Here is a 14,544-nt window from a genome sequence, read left to right on the forward strand (position 1 = left end):
ATACAATATAAATCAGGCATAAAAATCCTATCCTTTTTGACCTATATATTTTTTTTGAAAGATCTTTTTTTTTTTTTTTTCCTATTTTGTGTATTGCAGCCATTGCTACTGTGATGGTTTTGAAAAAAAAAAATTATTTTTTTTTTAAAAAAAAGAAACTTTTATCCCCACTGTGTTCTTCAAAGCCACAATTGTATATTGATAGTATGAATTTTTTTAAAAAAAACTTAAACAAATAGATGTAGATTTCAGTTGTTATTTTGAAAAATTATTGTGTAAATGAAATACTATTTATCATTTTGTAAAGTAAATCATTGTGTAAAGAAATCATATACATGCAGATTTCTGTGATTGTTTGTGATAATTGTTTTTATGAAAATATTGTTTATGGCACAAATTAAAGCTCAAAACATAGCCTTTTACTAATGAATGAGACGCAGCCAGTGTGACTACAAGACCAAGTAATCAATATGTTGCTTTTAATTATGTGACAACAAAGATAAACAATATAGTGTAAACTGTAAATTTATAGGAGCAAGCAATTGTATATATAAGATTAGTTCCCCAAACTTAATCCTTTGGTTTTGCTTGTTGTTTTCTCAAGAAAATGAAAAACCGTCTTCAAACTATCATATTTTTCCAAGATAAGAAAATGAAAAACCCTCTTCAAACTATCCCAATTCAGAGAGAAAAACCTCTTCAAACTATCCGAAATCAACATCCCATCTTCCTTTTCTATCTCTAAAAATTAGTTAGGGCCTCTTCCATCTCTCTAAAAAACGCCTATTCCATTAGGGTTTTGAAGCCCATAACCTATTTCTTCTTCCTTCTTCTTCTCTCTATAAACCCTTATGGCTATGAGCTCAACCGCATTTTCTTCTCTTCCTTCTAGCTTCTTATCTCTTCTCTTCCTTCTTCCTTCTTCCCTCTGTAAACTGTAAACACAAATGTGAAACCCAAATTTCTACGAGCCTCTTTTAAATTAAAGAAATTTATAAAACTTTAACCATAGTTATGGAATCACCATACCATAGTTAAATCAATGTAATGAGAAAACAAAAATCGTGTATTTTTTTTGGCACCTGCTAAGTACGTGTGATGATTAAGTATTTAATAATAAATTTATATATTATATTTGTCACCATACCATAGTTAAAGTATTTTAATGAATAAATTTATATAGTATATTTGTTTTTGTATGTAATAAGTAGGTTTGATGTTTCTTAAAGTATTTAACTGGTAAATTCATATGGTATATTTTTTTTGGTATATATCAGTTAATTATATATTTAATATTGGATGATTGGATGAGAGTTACGAGGCATTTAAATTAATTGACCTAATTATATGGGAAATGACTTTATGATACCCTCCTACACTATATGCGGGACCCCAAATAATCACACCATTAAGTTTGACACAGATCTCTAAAAAAATCAAGTCCCACACCCATGTGATAACTTTTTTAGAGATCTGTACCAAATTTAATGGTGATCATTTGGGGTCCTACACACATGGGTGTGGGAGGGTCTCATATGATCATTATTCTAATTATATTAGTCTAGTAAAGTTTTTATAGATGAATTAGTTATTGATGGCTTTAACATAATTTTTATTTTTTAGAATTTTAAAATTTCTAATATTATAAATTTATCCGATTTTTTGAGTCTGATCCGATATATTAACAATATCTTTGTATGAAATATTTTTACCGATCCGTATTTTTTACTTGATTTTTTAAATAAAAATAATTTATTTTTAATTTTATGGTGAGCCAATTTATTTACGGTCCCGACTCATTAACTATGGTCAGGACCAGGTCGATGTCGACCAACCCAACCTGTTTACAGATCTAAATCGAATCTTACTTGGACTTACAGAGTGAGAGACAGAGGCTACGTGGCTCACGAATTTCACACGTTATGAAAACGCGGTTGGTCCGTCGTTTTGCCATTATAGATGGTATAGATCTGATGCTGGTCCCGCAAGCCATTCTATAGTCCATATGCACCTCGTTTCCCACGTTTTGAGAACGCGGTTGGTCCGCCGTTTTGCCGACAGCGGCAACTGCAACTATGCAAAAGTTTTCCACGTCTCTTTCTTGGTGACCCGTAGCCCTTTATTACCGTAGGAACATATTATGCATTCAGTCCTTAGACCAAAGGAAAAAGTTTCTATAATAAAGTAGACTAATAATCACGGAGACCCTCCAACACTTATGTGTATAGGATCACAACTAATTATCATTAAATTTGACATAGATATTTAGAAAAGTTTAATTTCACTCACACTCATTTGATAACTTTCTTAAATATCTATGACAAATTAATGATGATTATTTGGGATCCTACACACATGGGTATGGGAGGGTCTCATAGATCATTACTCAATAAAGTAATAATCAACATCGCTCATTTTATTTGATTAGTATAGATCTAATACTATCTTAAAAAATATGTTATTTTCTGACATTATTTTAAAAGACGTGTCAAATATACATCATCCAATATATGATACGTGCAACTTCACTTCTACAATTAACAACATGATTATAGATAATGAGACCATTTACAATTGGTACAAGGATGCCACATTTACTTGTAAACATCTTATATGAAATTTGACAGCTTGTGTGCTTAACAAAATTTGAGGATTTTTTTTTGAAGTTTCACATCCAATAATTCAGTTTAATTATGCCCGCCTGCCTCATACCAAAAAAATAAATAGTCTTATTGTATACTTTTCTTAAACATTTCCCTAAACTTAAATCCCTTCTGAGGACATTTTTAGGACCCCATATTTTTGGGTTGCAACCTATTCCACCTAGCGAGTTCCCTCCCAAAAAAAAAATTATATATATTTACAAAAGAGAGAGAGTGATCGTGCGTTGAAATAAGAAAGAAAGCATTCAAATTTTGGACCAAAATATTTAAAAACTAAAAAATCTTTTTTGAAGAAATATCATATTAGGTGCCAAAACCCCTTACAAAATTCACCACCGAAAATATCTCTAAAGATGCTCAAGTTGCCTATGTTCATGGATGGAAAGCTGAACACGTAACGTCTAGAGGACCCAACCAGCTAACACGAGCTTGTTCTCCGGGGTCAAGTTGAGAAATTTGGATATCACCCAATGATTTTTTTTTAAGTGTTGACCCTTTAAATGATATTTCCCCTTCTCTAAAATACTAATCCCTGATTATAAAGTAGATCCAAAAGGTTCATATTAAATAATAATAATAAATAAATCCTCTATTCCTAAATGAATAAGTGTATAATATGCTACGACGAGAGCACAAAACGGCACAATCATTGAATGTTCCTGCCTAGAAAGTCGGGGATTATCAATAAATCGGCTCATCATGAAATCGGAAACTAACGGTTTTTATTTTAAACTGTTGTACTCGTGTCATTTTTGCCGGACCGAACTTGTCTACAGTCGGACCCATGTTGATAAGAAAACACCTACCAGACCGAACTTCTCAATCGCCGCACCGTACATGTAAACTACCGGAGCGACTCTATGATCGCCAAACCCCTTTTTGATTAGTAACTTCTATTGTCAGACCGCCATTGTGATCTACCGGACCGAAGCTGCACACTACCGGACCGCCCATATAACATGTAGGATCGCTCATGGAAAATGAGGAGAGAGAGGCGTGGGTAGGGTAAAAAGAAAAGGGAAGGTTGTTTAGTCTTTTTTTTTACTTTATTTTATTTTGGGAAACCTTTCTATGTTTCCCCTACAACATAGAAGTTCTATCCTCCACTTTATCCAACTGTCCATTTTTTAATGGAGGGCTAAGATCACCCCAATCATAATGTTACGTCTCTACACTATTTTATTTTTAATTTTTTTTTATAAACTATTTTGATACCAAAGTTTGGACGTCCATTCCTCTATTAAACTCGCACTAGCGAAAATTATAAAAACAATATTTTTAATAAAATAAAATGACCAAAACACCTCTGAAAGTTTCAATTGGTATTTTGATCATTATATTTTTTCGAAAAAAAAAAATTAATATGTTTTATAGGTGCACCCTAATGAGAAGATGGCATTTACCAAATTTCACATTCATACAATTTGTATGAAAAAACTAAAACTATATTACTTTGAGACATCAGATCTGAGATCAAACGATGAGTGGCTCTCTTGATCAAAATTGAATGGCTGGATGATAGGGGGACGATAGAATTTCTATGATGTAGATGAAGCATAAAAACCTTCCCTTCTATTATTGTTCACAATTTTTGTAATTGTTCACAATTTTTGTAATTGTTCACAGTTTCTATAATTGTTCACAATTTCTATAACTGTGATTTACAATGGTGGATTTATACAAGAATTTACCTGGCAGATTTATACATGAATTTACCGTTTCGATAACTGTTTACAATTTCTTCACAGTTTCTATAATTGTGATTTACAATGGCGGATTTATACATGAATTTACAGTTTTATAGATAGATGAATGTACAGTTTCTATAACTGTTCACAATGAGGAGTAATGCTTTCATAGTTTCTATAACTGTTCACAGTTTCTATAATTGTGATTTACAATGGCGGATTTATACATAAATTTACAGTTTTATAGATAGATGAATGTACAGTTTCTATAACTGTTCACAATGAGGAGTAATGCTTTCTTAGTTTCTATAACTGTTCACAGTTTCTATAATTGTGATTTACAATGGCGGATTTATACATAAATTTACAGTTTTATAGATAGATGAATGTACAGTTTCTATAACTGTTCACAATGAGGAGTAATGCTTTCACCCCATATATATCACTCAGTATAAATATGACCTCCCTATAAATATAAATTTCAAATATTCAATGTGATATATCTCTAAATCATAAGATGATTATCGATTCTATTCATCAAGATAAGTATTAGGTAGGTGAATTTTCATCTTTCTAGAAAGAAATTGTCAACCCCACACTTGCTAACTATGGTCTACCCAAAACCAACAGTAGAGAACCAGAGAAAGTTTTGGGAGAACAGAAATAAAAATGGAAATTTCATAAAACTGAAAAAAGAAATTGACCTCTCCCAAAATAAAATAAAATAAACAGATTATATTTAAAGGAAAGTTTTCTTGAAACGATTTTTTCAAATTTTGAAAAAATCTCGATCAAATCTGGGACTTTCTGACTGTGGTCCTCCTACCTATGAAATTTTAATGAGAGAAAAGTGAAACAGGCTGTTACGTTACACGTCATGATCTCTTCCAATCCATTGCATCTCTCTCTTATTTATATGTGAAGGATTGTTGAATTATACTCCATGCGTGAAGAAAGAGTTGTTGAGAGAAAGATGGAAGGAGAGCATAGACACACAGTGTTAGCCAAGTTCAAGGAGAATATTGATCTCCCAGTGATATTGGGTGAGTTGCAGGAGCTGGTCTCAAAGCTTGACTTTGTGAAATCATATGAATGGTAATTCCTCACCTTCCTTACAATGCCTTTACATCATTGATAAACAGTGGAGGATCCATTCCTCAACAATTTCTCCCCGGGCACAGAGAGGGCAAGCTTTCTATATTTTCCCTACTGTATAAAAGTTATATACTTTATTTTATCAAACCGTTCGTTTTAAATGGCCAGCAGAGATGGCTCCAATCACAATATCATAAAAACATTTCTCCCGTGGCATATATATATATATATATATTAAAGTAATCATCCTATGAGACCTTTCCACACCCATGTATGTAGGACTTCAAAGAATCATTATTAAATTTGACACAAATCTTTAAAAAAGTTATCATATGGGTGAGACTTGACTTTTCTAGAGATTTGTGTCAAATTTAATGATGATCTTTTAGAGACTTGATTTTTCTAGAGATCTGTGTCAAATTTAATGGTGATCCTTTGGGGTCCTACACACATGGGTATGAGAGGGTCTCACAAGGTCATTTATATATATATATATATATATATATATATATATATATATATGAAAAGATAGAGTCATTTAAGCTATTTAGATAACATTATCAGCCAACGGTCCAGATTTTTATAAATTTAAATCACTTGAAATTTTGAGCGTTTATTCTTTAAAAATAGAAGAATCTAATAAAAATATAAAAATAATATGAAAAAATAAATTAACCAAAATACCCCCAAAACTTTTGAGGAGATATTTTGATTAATTTGTATTTACATTTAATATTCGTATTAGGTGCAAGAGAGATGACATATTACTTCTTATAAGGGTACACATAGTGTGATCCTACCGGAGAAAATTAGGTCAAATTATATACCACACCTTAAGCGATGTCTCAGTTTGTATTTTGGGATCGACTTTAGAATCACTGACTACTTGCCACTCACTGCAAGAAAAATACCTACTTGGTATTTCTTTTTATCTGAAATTTTGATATCCCCTTAAGAATTGCCAGATGATTATTTAAGGAAAATTTTGGATTTGAATGTTTCAATACTTAAAATTTTATTGTTCAAAAATTGGATAGTCCTTATTTAATCTTATTTTTTAAAAAGTAGATAAAGAGTATACTTTATTTCTTTACTTTTATTTATTTTTATTTTTTTCTTAAAATTGCTTATTAGTTGTATGAGATCACATACCCAAATTTTGGGGTCCTAAAAATACGCCGCTTGAATTTTACAAAAGGAGCAAATGGTTGCTTCATTTTAAAAAAAATTGCTTTCAAGTTCTCAAATTCTTGACCATCCAAAATTAAATGGTATCCACACCTTTGGATGTTATTTTATCAGGCAATTATAGATATGAAAGTGTTTTACGGAGGAGGTTACATCCAAAATACGGCCTCCTATAAAACATCACTCTCCTAGGGCTGAGAATTTACCTGGTCTAGTCCAAATCCGAAACTCGAAATTCATAACCTTTTTAGATCCAGGTATGGATCCAAGATTTTGATCCAAAATTCAAACCATATCCAAAATTTTGATCCGAATGGTAATTATGGTCGGATCCACTTACAGGTGGATCCGACCCGGTTCTGATCGGATCTGATATTTTGGGATAATATATATTATTATATATACATATATGTTACAATTTATGTATTTATAATATATAATTATTTTAATTTATAATTATATTTTAACTTTATAATATACACAATTAGAAATGATCCGAATCCAAATTTGAATCCAAATCCTATTTATAGATTTGGACATAGATTCAGATCTGAATATTGTAGATCTGACAGGATCTGGATACGATATATATTTTTTGGATCCGGATCAGGATCTGGGTTTGGATATGGACCCAATTCAAAAAATTCTCAGGCCTTAATCTTTCTGGCCTCTGGCCTATTATAAGGCTCTTTCTATCTTGAATTCTTTTGATCTTTTTGCTGCAGGGGAACTGCACAAGAAGGGAAAAGGCACCAAGGCTTCACACACGTCTTTGTGATTACATTCTTTGATGCAAATGGTTTGAAGGAGTATGTTGCTCATCCTGCACACAGGGCTTATGCCATAAAATTCGTGGAGGCTGTGGAAAACCTCATCATCCTTGATTATGTTCCCATCCTTGCCAAATCTCCTGCCTAGCAATCTCTCTCTCTCTGGGTATTGCTTGTGTGACATGAGGACAGGCTGTTTTGCTCTCTCTCCCTCTTACTTGGTTTCTTCAACAATGTTTTCTTCGGAACATCAGATTTCCTGAACAACGTTTGCTTGAATGGTTCATCTTCTTGCTCCCATCTTAAGAATCTCTCTCTCTCGCGTGCACGCGCGCGCACACACACATTGGTTCAATGTGCTTGTCTACATAGTAATCAAATTTCAGAAGATTCGTTAAATAAGTCATGACAAATTCTTGCTAATCTTCCAGAAAGTATTTGAACAATAGCTGAGAATATCACATCATAAAGTTTCTATTTCAACATAATAAAAAAGGAGTAAGCTTTCAAATCACTATGATATCAATAAAACATGCTAAGCTGCTATAGGTTTCATGCAAGTACAGGCCTCAATTACATTGTAGAGATAGAGAGAGAGAGAAAGCGCGCACTAAGCCAGGCAATTATATGCATGTACTGACCATTATCATTTGGATAGTAAGCACTTCAACTCTGAAACATTTGGAGATAATTGTTGATTATGGGCATGCCAGAAGAACGGTATCCGGACCCAAATTGATTAAAGTGATTCAAGTAATGGTATAACATATACAGGTCCCTCTGTTGTTCAAAACCCGGCTGTTTCGGCATTACCTAATTCCCAACAATCACAAAAAAAAAAAAAAAATGGAGAGGAAGAAGAAGAAAGATCTAGGTTAGGATAATTGCGTCAATCATTATAAATGTCTGCTCTGGTGGGGATGGTGAAGAGAATAAGTGTGCTAAGGATATTTTCGGTTTGAATGGTAAAAGGGATTTAGACTTTGAAGAGGGTGTCGTCTTTGTTACGGCCTATCTATAATGGCATGTCAGGTCCGTTAAGAATAAAGGTTTTTTTTTTTCTTAAATCATAAGAACAAATTAGTCACCTTTATCACGAGTCACAAGATCATTTCTCAAATCCAACATTCAAAAAGAACCCCCTCATATTCATATTGAAGGGAACCCCTATTGTGATCATTTTCCTTTATATGTCCGTGCATATACATATACCTACATGTTTTCATATGACCCAAACCCTTAATGTCGGGTATAAACATAGTACTTTTGTTGAGAATATTGTAGAAATACCCCTCTATATATATATATATATATATATATATATATATATATATATATAGACGCACACACACTTACACATGCGCCTTGAGCAGAGAAACATACCCACACACAAGACAGGCATATTTCCATTCACACCGCCCACAAATAGAGAAAACACTCATATATTTTTATGTTAGGACTACCAATGGGCCAGCCCTGGCCTGAGAGGGAATAGGGTAGGCCCGGCCTCATTTCTTAGTATTTTAGCCTCAGAACTGCCTGAAAAAAAGGGTCTTACAAGTGATATAACATTTTATTTAATATGTAAAACATATAATCCAAATTCTATTTGGCCCGAGGGCAAGGACAGGGCCAGCGCTGACACAGCCCCAAATCCTTTTGGGCCCACAAGGCCAGCCTGAGAGCCTGCAGGCTGGCCCGGGCAATTGGCAGCTCAAATGTCAGTGCCTACACAAGCAAATGAATACATGATATTTGCTATTATAACATGCATATATACACCACATGTCCATCCAACACACACATACATATCTCTTTATAGGACTTTGTGCTTGACAGTGTATATACTCACAAGTACACCAAACACAACCAATTACAGAACTATAAATATGTAGATAGTACACATGAGTAAATTACATGAATAAGAACCCCATGTGTCTGTGTGCGTGTGTGCATGCATAGTTGTATGCATCTAAAGTATATCAACATAGAAAACAAACAAACAGTTTATGGCCTTTTGAATCAAATAAAAGGAAATGAGACAATACCTAAAAATAGGAGCTATAGATGGCACCACCAAATCCAGCACACCAAGACATTCCAAATTCGGCTTCGTTATGTCGATCTACATGAGACCCGGTGCAATATAACAAGAGAATCCAGCCATGAGCAATCAAGGTCCCTATGAGAAACCAAGGTCTCCAAGCATTTAAAGGTCTTTCCTGCCGATAAGCAAATATTATATTCATTTGCTGAAAGATTCAAAAAATTACAAATAACTGTTACTAACATTCGGACAGATCTTCCCAAGATCAACAAGAGTGGTAGACTGGACAGATAAATTAAGTATATAGAAAAGTTACAATTGAACATGCAATATATGCCTACTGTGAACGTCTTTATGAGAATAGAAAATCACCACTCTGTTTTTGAAAGGAATAGGAATCAAGCCACCTCTTGTTACATGAACACGTGGGGACACAAGAAGTATAATAATTGTAAATACAAGAAGCAAACTTACAATAGCATGCAGGATCCAATATAACAGCTTCCCCATTCCTGTCGGAGCAAATATTTCCACTCTACAGGTCTCCATGAAGCAAACAAGGCTCAATGTCAATACCTTCAAAAAGAAGTGGCATACTCTTCAGTAGCCTTTGCCCTGTTCGAATCAAATAGGTAGAGATAGGCAATCAAGATCCTGATAAAAATCACTTAAGTCATAGTCTCTAGCGCAAAAGATTAACCATCAATGGACTTTCAAAATGAAACTTTTTTTCTTTTTTGTTAAGTAAACATCACTGTACTAACTCATTCTTAGCATTTAGTAACTCAGCCTAGCATTTCATGGACCACATTACCTTTTTCATAAATGCTTGCATCCCCATATTGATCACGAGCTAACTTCAACTGGTGGCCCAATCGATTCTCAGAGAAAAAGCTGATCCAATCTGTGGACCAGGTGTTTACCTGAGACGTGCTACAACAATCCGAATTGATGTGTTAGCACATGATTAGCATATGAAACAATCACCTCAATGTTAAAACATAGGCCCAAATGTATATAATGGAAGAGAAAGAACATAACAAAAAATAACCATATATAAATTTGAAGGATAGACATAACACCTCAAAGTTATCTGGTGATTCATATTAAATACAATATGAAAATTATATCATAAACACTGCATATATGATTGATTAAAAAATGTTCTACCTGCCTATGGTGTTGTCGACTGGACATAACACCTCAAAGATATCTGGTTATTTATATTAAATACAGTAACAAAAATTATATCATAAACACTGCATATATGATTGATTAAAAAATATTCTACCTGCCTATGGTGTTGTCGACTGGAAATCCAAAACCCTTGTTAGATTTTGCAGCTTTAAGCATTTCAGCAAGCTTTCTCCCATTGACTGACTGAGCATAGATAATGGTTACATGATTTAACCAATTTCAAATGACCATCTCACTTGGTCAAGGACAAAAAGAACCTAATCACCTGATTACTTCTGGATGATCCAAACTCAATAAACTCCATAATGATATAGGAACCTTCTTTTAGGTAACGGCCCAAACTGCATTATTAATAATGGAACAACTTTGTTCGTTAGTGAGCTTAACATACAAACAAGCAATGGTGTTCTAACAATAACAATAGATTCAGGGTAGTCTCCCATGTTGGGTTTATGTAACCTTTAAAGGCCTTATGAGTGTGTATTAAAATACTTTTATAGTGAAACATAAACTCAATGGGAGTGTGGTCCCTCGAGGACCATACTAAACGAATGATGTTTGCTTATACCGGATTGTGCTTATCAATCTAGGCCAGTCGGTTGGAAAACCCAAGGTATCTGGGCATAAAGAATTAACCGAGGAGGGTTTTGGGTTAGCCCTTGATGAGGTCAGAGCTTTGAGAGAGCCGAGGGACTGTGTGACCCTTGTGTGTGATGATAGGCCTACTGACGGGAGCCAAAACCTTATCCATGTTTTAACACATGACATGCATATCGATAGATCATTCGGGAAAGCTAGATACCCACTTTTGGGTGAAGCGTATGCATGTGCGAGAGATACCACTATGCGCCATAAAGCAGTGGTCGCATCAGGTCGTGGTGACCTTAACTCGTCTCTAAGAGAGGACCTGTAATCCACAGACTAAGATTGCGACCCCTTAATTCATCGACCTGACTTTGGTGACCCGCTAATGAGCCCCTACTTGGACTGTGGGTCATGGTAAACACTGAGTCAGTTCAATAAAGCTAGTGTGGTCTGTAATCCACAGTTGGAGATGGAATACCCCATATTTACAGATTGAATTCCTAAAAGTCTAAAACCATATGAATCACTTTTCTATCATATTATTTAATTATGTTCATTTTATTATTGACATGATTTTAGTTTTATTATTTGAATGTTTATGTATCTCTCAATATTTTATTTATGTTTTTTGGGCTTATAAAAATACAGTTATAGATTTTACAAAATTGTAAAAATTCAAATATATATATATATATATATATATTTTAATTCATTTTATTTTAAAACTTTTTGTAATATTCCATGGGGGCCCAAAGTGTACATGGGCCCACCATGTGGCATGTGGGTGGGGGGCCACATGTGCCACAAAAGGGTGGCATGCCCCACCCTTTGGAATATTTCTTTGCTTTATGTTCAACTCTTTAAGTTAAGGTAAGTTTGATTTGTGCCATGTGGTCAAATCTTGGAAGGGAAATATTGACCATGGCTTTATTTATTTTATAGCAAGTTTGTTTTAAAGGGAAATGGTCAATTTGAATAAATAGTAAATATTGACCTTATCTTATTTATATTTGGTAGTTTTTATTTACTTGATAATATTTGACATATCCTTATGGAATATGTGACATGGATCATTTAATTTTATGGAATGCATGATATTTATTTTATTTAAATATATTGATGGGAAAATGGTTTAAAGAAAGGGGGACAATGGTTCAAGCACATTCCATAATGTTGATGGCCCTTCTATGGTCAGATCTCTCACTCCACAAGTCACATAAATCAACGTTCTAGATTCAATCTCATAAAAAATGCAAACTATGCGATAACCCTAAAAAACCCTAAACCTAAATATTCACTATAAATAGGGGTGCTCTCCCTCAATCTCTACACAATCTCTCTCTCTCCCATAACCTCTCTCTCACCTAGAGGGCACACCCCACTCTCTCTCCTCCATATTTCTCTCTCTAATTTTCTCTCTCCATAACCTTAGGTAGTACTCTCTCTCCTCTCTAGACTTAAGTTAATTTTAAGGGTTGGAAAAATTAGAGGGGGCCTAAGTTAATTTTGGGGATTAAGGTTTAGTAGAGATTTTAAGGGATGGTTACCTAGTTTGGCCGAAATCAGCTATCCCGGTTCGAGAGATTTGAGCTAGACCATAGATCCCGCGCCATTAGATGTGGCAACTCAGTGTGGGGTGTAAAAATCCCGGTTGAGATAATCTCCGGTATCTTTTCTTTTATTCGTTTGTTCTTTTATTATATATTCTCAAGCACAGTATTAGGTTGAATGAATGGCATCAAGTAGTTGAGATTTATTTTATTGATGTGTTATTTATTTTGGAATTTCTATTGTTTCTAATAAGACTATCTGTGAGTGATCTTGTTACCAAAAAAATATATAATGGGTTATTATTATTAAAAAAAAAATTATATTTTTCCAGCGAAAGATCACATAAATCTTTCTTTCATCCCCTGCAAACATTGATGGCCCTATACTCCTGTTCATGTTAAAAAGCCAAAAGGGAGTTAATTTTCCCAATAACTAGGGGAGCTTGTACCGGCCAAAAGATACATTCTTTAAACAATAATCATTAACTAACTAATCAGAGCTATTTGAATTGAGTTATAACAACCAGTATGGCAATTACATGCAATATCTCATTAGCAATTTGGTTCTGAAATTCATTGCAATGAAACAAGTTATACAAACAAATGGTAATCATAAAAGGCAGGAAAGCGTTTAACATCAAGAAAACCAAAAAAAAAAAAAAAATCCAATGGTGCCATGTTTATTTGATCAATAAATATTTCTATTGAATAGATATTCCGTACCAACCACAAATTATTTTTATATTCACAAAGAAAAACCAAATTCAAGGTGGTATAAATTGAGGGAGAGAGATATAATAACAATTTCTTTTATTTTAGATTGCATCTTAGAGGAGTCCCTTTTTTTTCTTTTTTTGTTCTTTTTTGGCAAATTTCTTTTATTTTGCTCATCCTGCACAAAAGGCTTATGCACCATAGTTTCTGGATGCTGAGGAAAATCTCATCATTCGTGATTATAATCTTCTCTATGGGAAGGGTCTTGAATAGCTCTCTTCTCTAAAATGTTTCTCTATATTTTCTTAAAAAAATGTTTGACAATAATATGGTGCAAACAATATATCTCTCTCTATGTGCGCTTTCTTGTGTACATGCGATACATGCTCAAAATTTGCGCTCAATCTGATTGTAGAATAAATTATTGAAATAATTTTATGCAATCATCACCATTCATATTCGATCGGACAGTGAAGAGGAGAGAGTAAATGTTGTAGGAATTAAATTGGCTAAAAGATTTTATGCTTATGGAAGAGTATAAGATTCGCTTGCAGGTAAAGACCTGTCTGCAAGTATTTGTTGGACCCAAATTTTGGGGATATAAGGCACTCGACTTGAGAGAAAGAAAATCATAAACACTTTATATTTAACTGAAAAATAAAGTCAAGGATTACAAAGAGACCATCCAATTTTTAGAATTGTAGTTTAGTTTATGCTCCCAGCCATTACACCTTTACACCTTGATTGGTTGAAAATACTTGTTATTATTTAAATTTTAATATTTTTTCTACGAATTATGTTAACATGAACTCTTACGTGTATCTACTTGATGCCATCACACGCTACAGAAAAATATAAAAGTATATTTTTATATTTTTAAAATGACCAAATTAACCCCACATTTACTAGGGCGACATATTGTTTTACGTTTTTTTTTTTTTTTTTGTGCACCTAAATATGTATACATACCTAAAATTTCATCTCGATCCATTTTATAGGAAAAATAATAAAATTTAAATAATGACATACATTTTCAACTATTCATCA

General features: G+C 33.5%; 1 protein-coding gene and 1 long non-coding RNA gene across 2 annotated transcripts; one reads left to right on the forward strand and one right to left on the reverse strand.

The window, feature by feature from the left end:
* The first annotated feature begins 5,005 nt into the window (after positions 1–5,005).
* LOC18447761 (stress-response A/B barrel domain-containing protein At5g22580) lies at positions 5,006–7,696 on the forward strand. The gene is made up of 2 exons (XM_006857848.3): positions 5,006–5,446; positions 7,360–7,696. The coding sequence occupies exons 1-2, from the start codon at positions 5,295–5,297 to the stop codon at positions 7,550–7,552; spliced, it is 345 nt and encodes a 114-aa protein (XP_006857910.2). The 5' UTR covers positions 5,006–5,294; the 3' UTR covers positions 7,553–7,696.
* A 1,061-nt stretch (positions 7,697–8,757) lies between these two features.
* LOC105421713 (uncharacterized) lies at positions 8,758–10,411 on the reverse strand. Its single transcript, XR_016041584.1, has 3 exons — positions 10,266–10,411; positions 9,926–10,066; positions 8,758–9,626 (listed from the first exon to the last, which is right to left on the reverse strand). It is a non-coding gene; the product is annotated as an uncharacterized LOC105421713 (long non-coding RNA).
* Between the last annotated feature and the right edge of the window lie 4,133 nt (positions 10,412–14,544).

The sequence above is a fragment of the Amborella trichopoda genome, chromosome 9 (assembly GCF_054954075.1).
Source record: "Amborella trichopoda isolate Santa Cruz 75 chromosome 9, AtrichopodaSantaCruz75HAP2 v2.0, whole genome shotgun sequence".
Taxonomy (NCBI): Eukaryota; Viridiplantae; Streptophyta; class Magnoliopsida; order Amborellales; family Amborellaceae; genus Amborella; species Amborella trichopoda.

Bases quoted from the DNA above. Each gene is read 5' to 3' on its own strand.
- LOC18447761 (XM_006857848.3), top strand. From the start codon at position 5,295: ATGCGTGAAGAAAGAGTTGTTGAGAGAAAGATGGAAGGAGAGCATAGA. The intron at 5,447-7,359 runs GTAATTCCTCAC...TTTTTGCTGCAG, and splicing joins TTTGTGAAATCATATGAATG to GGGAACTGCACAAGAAGGGA.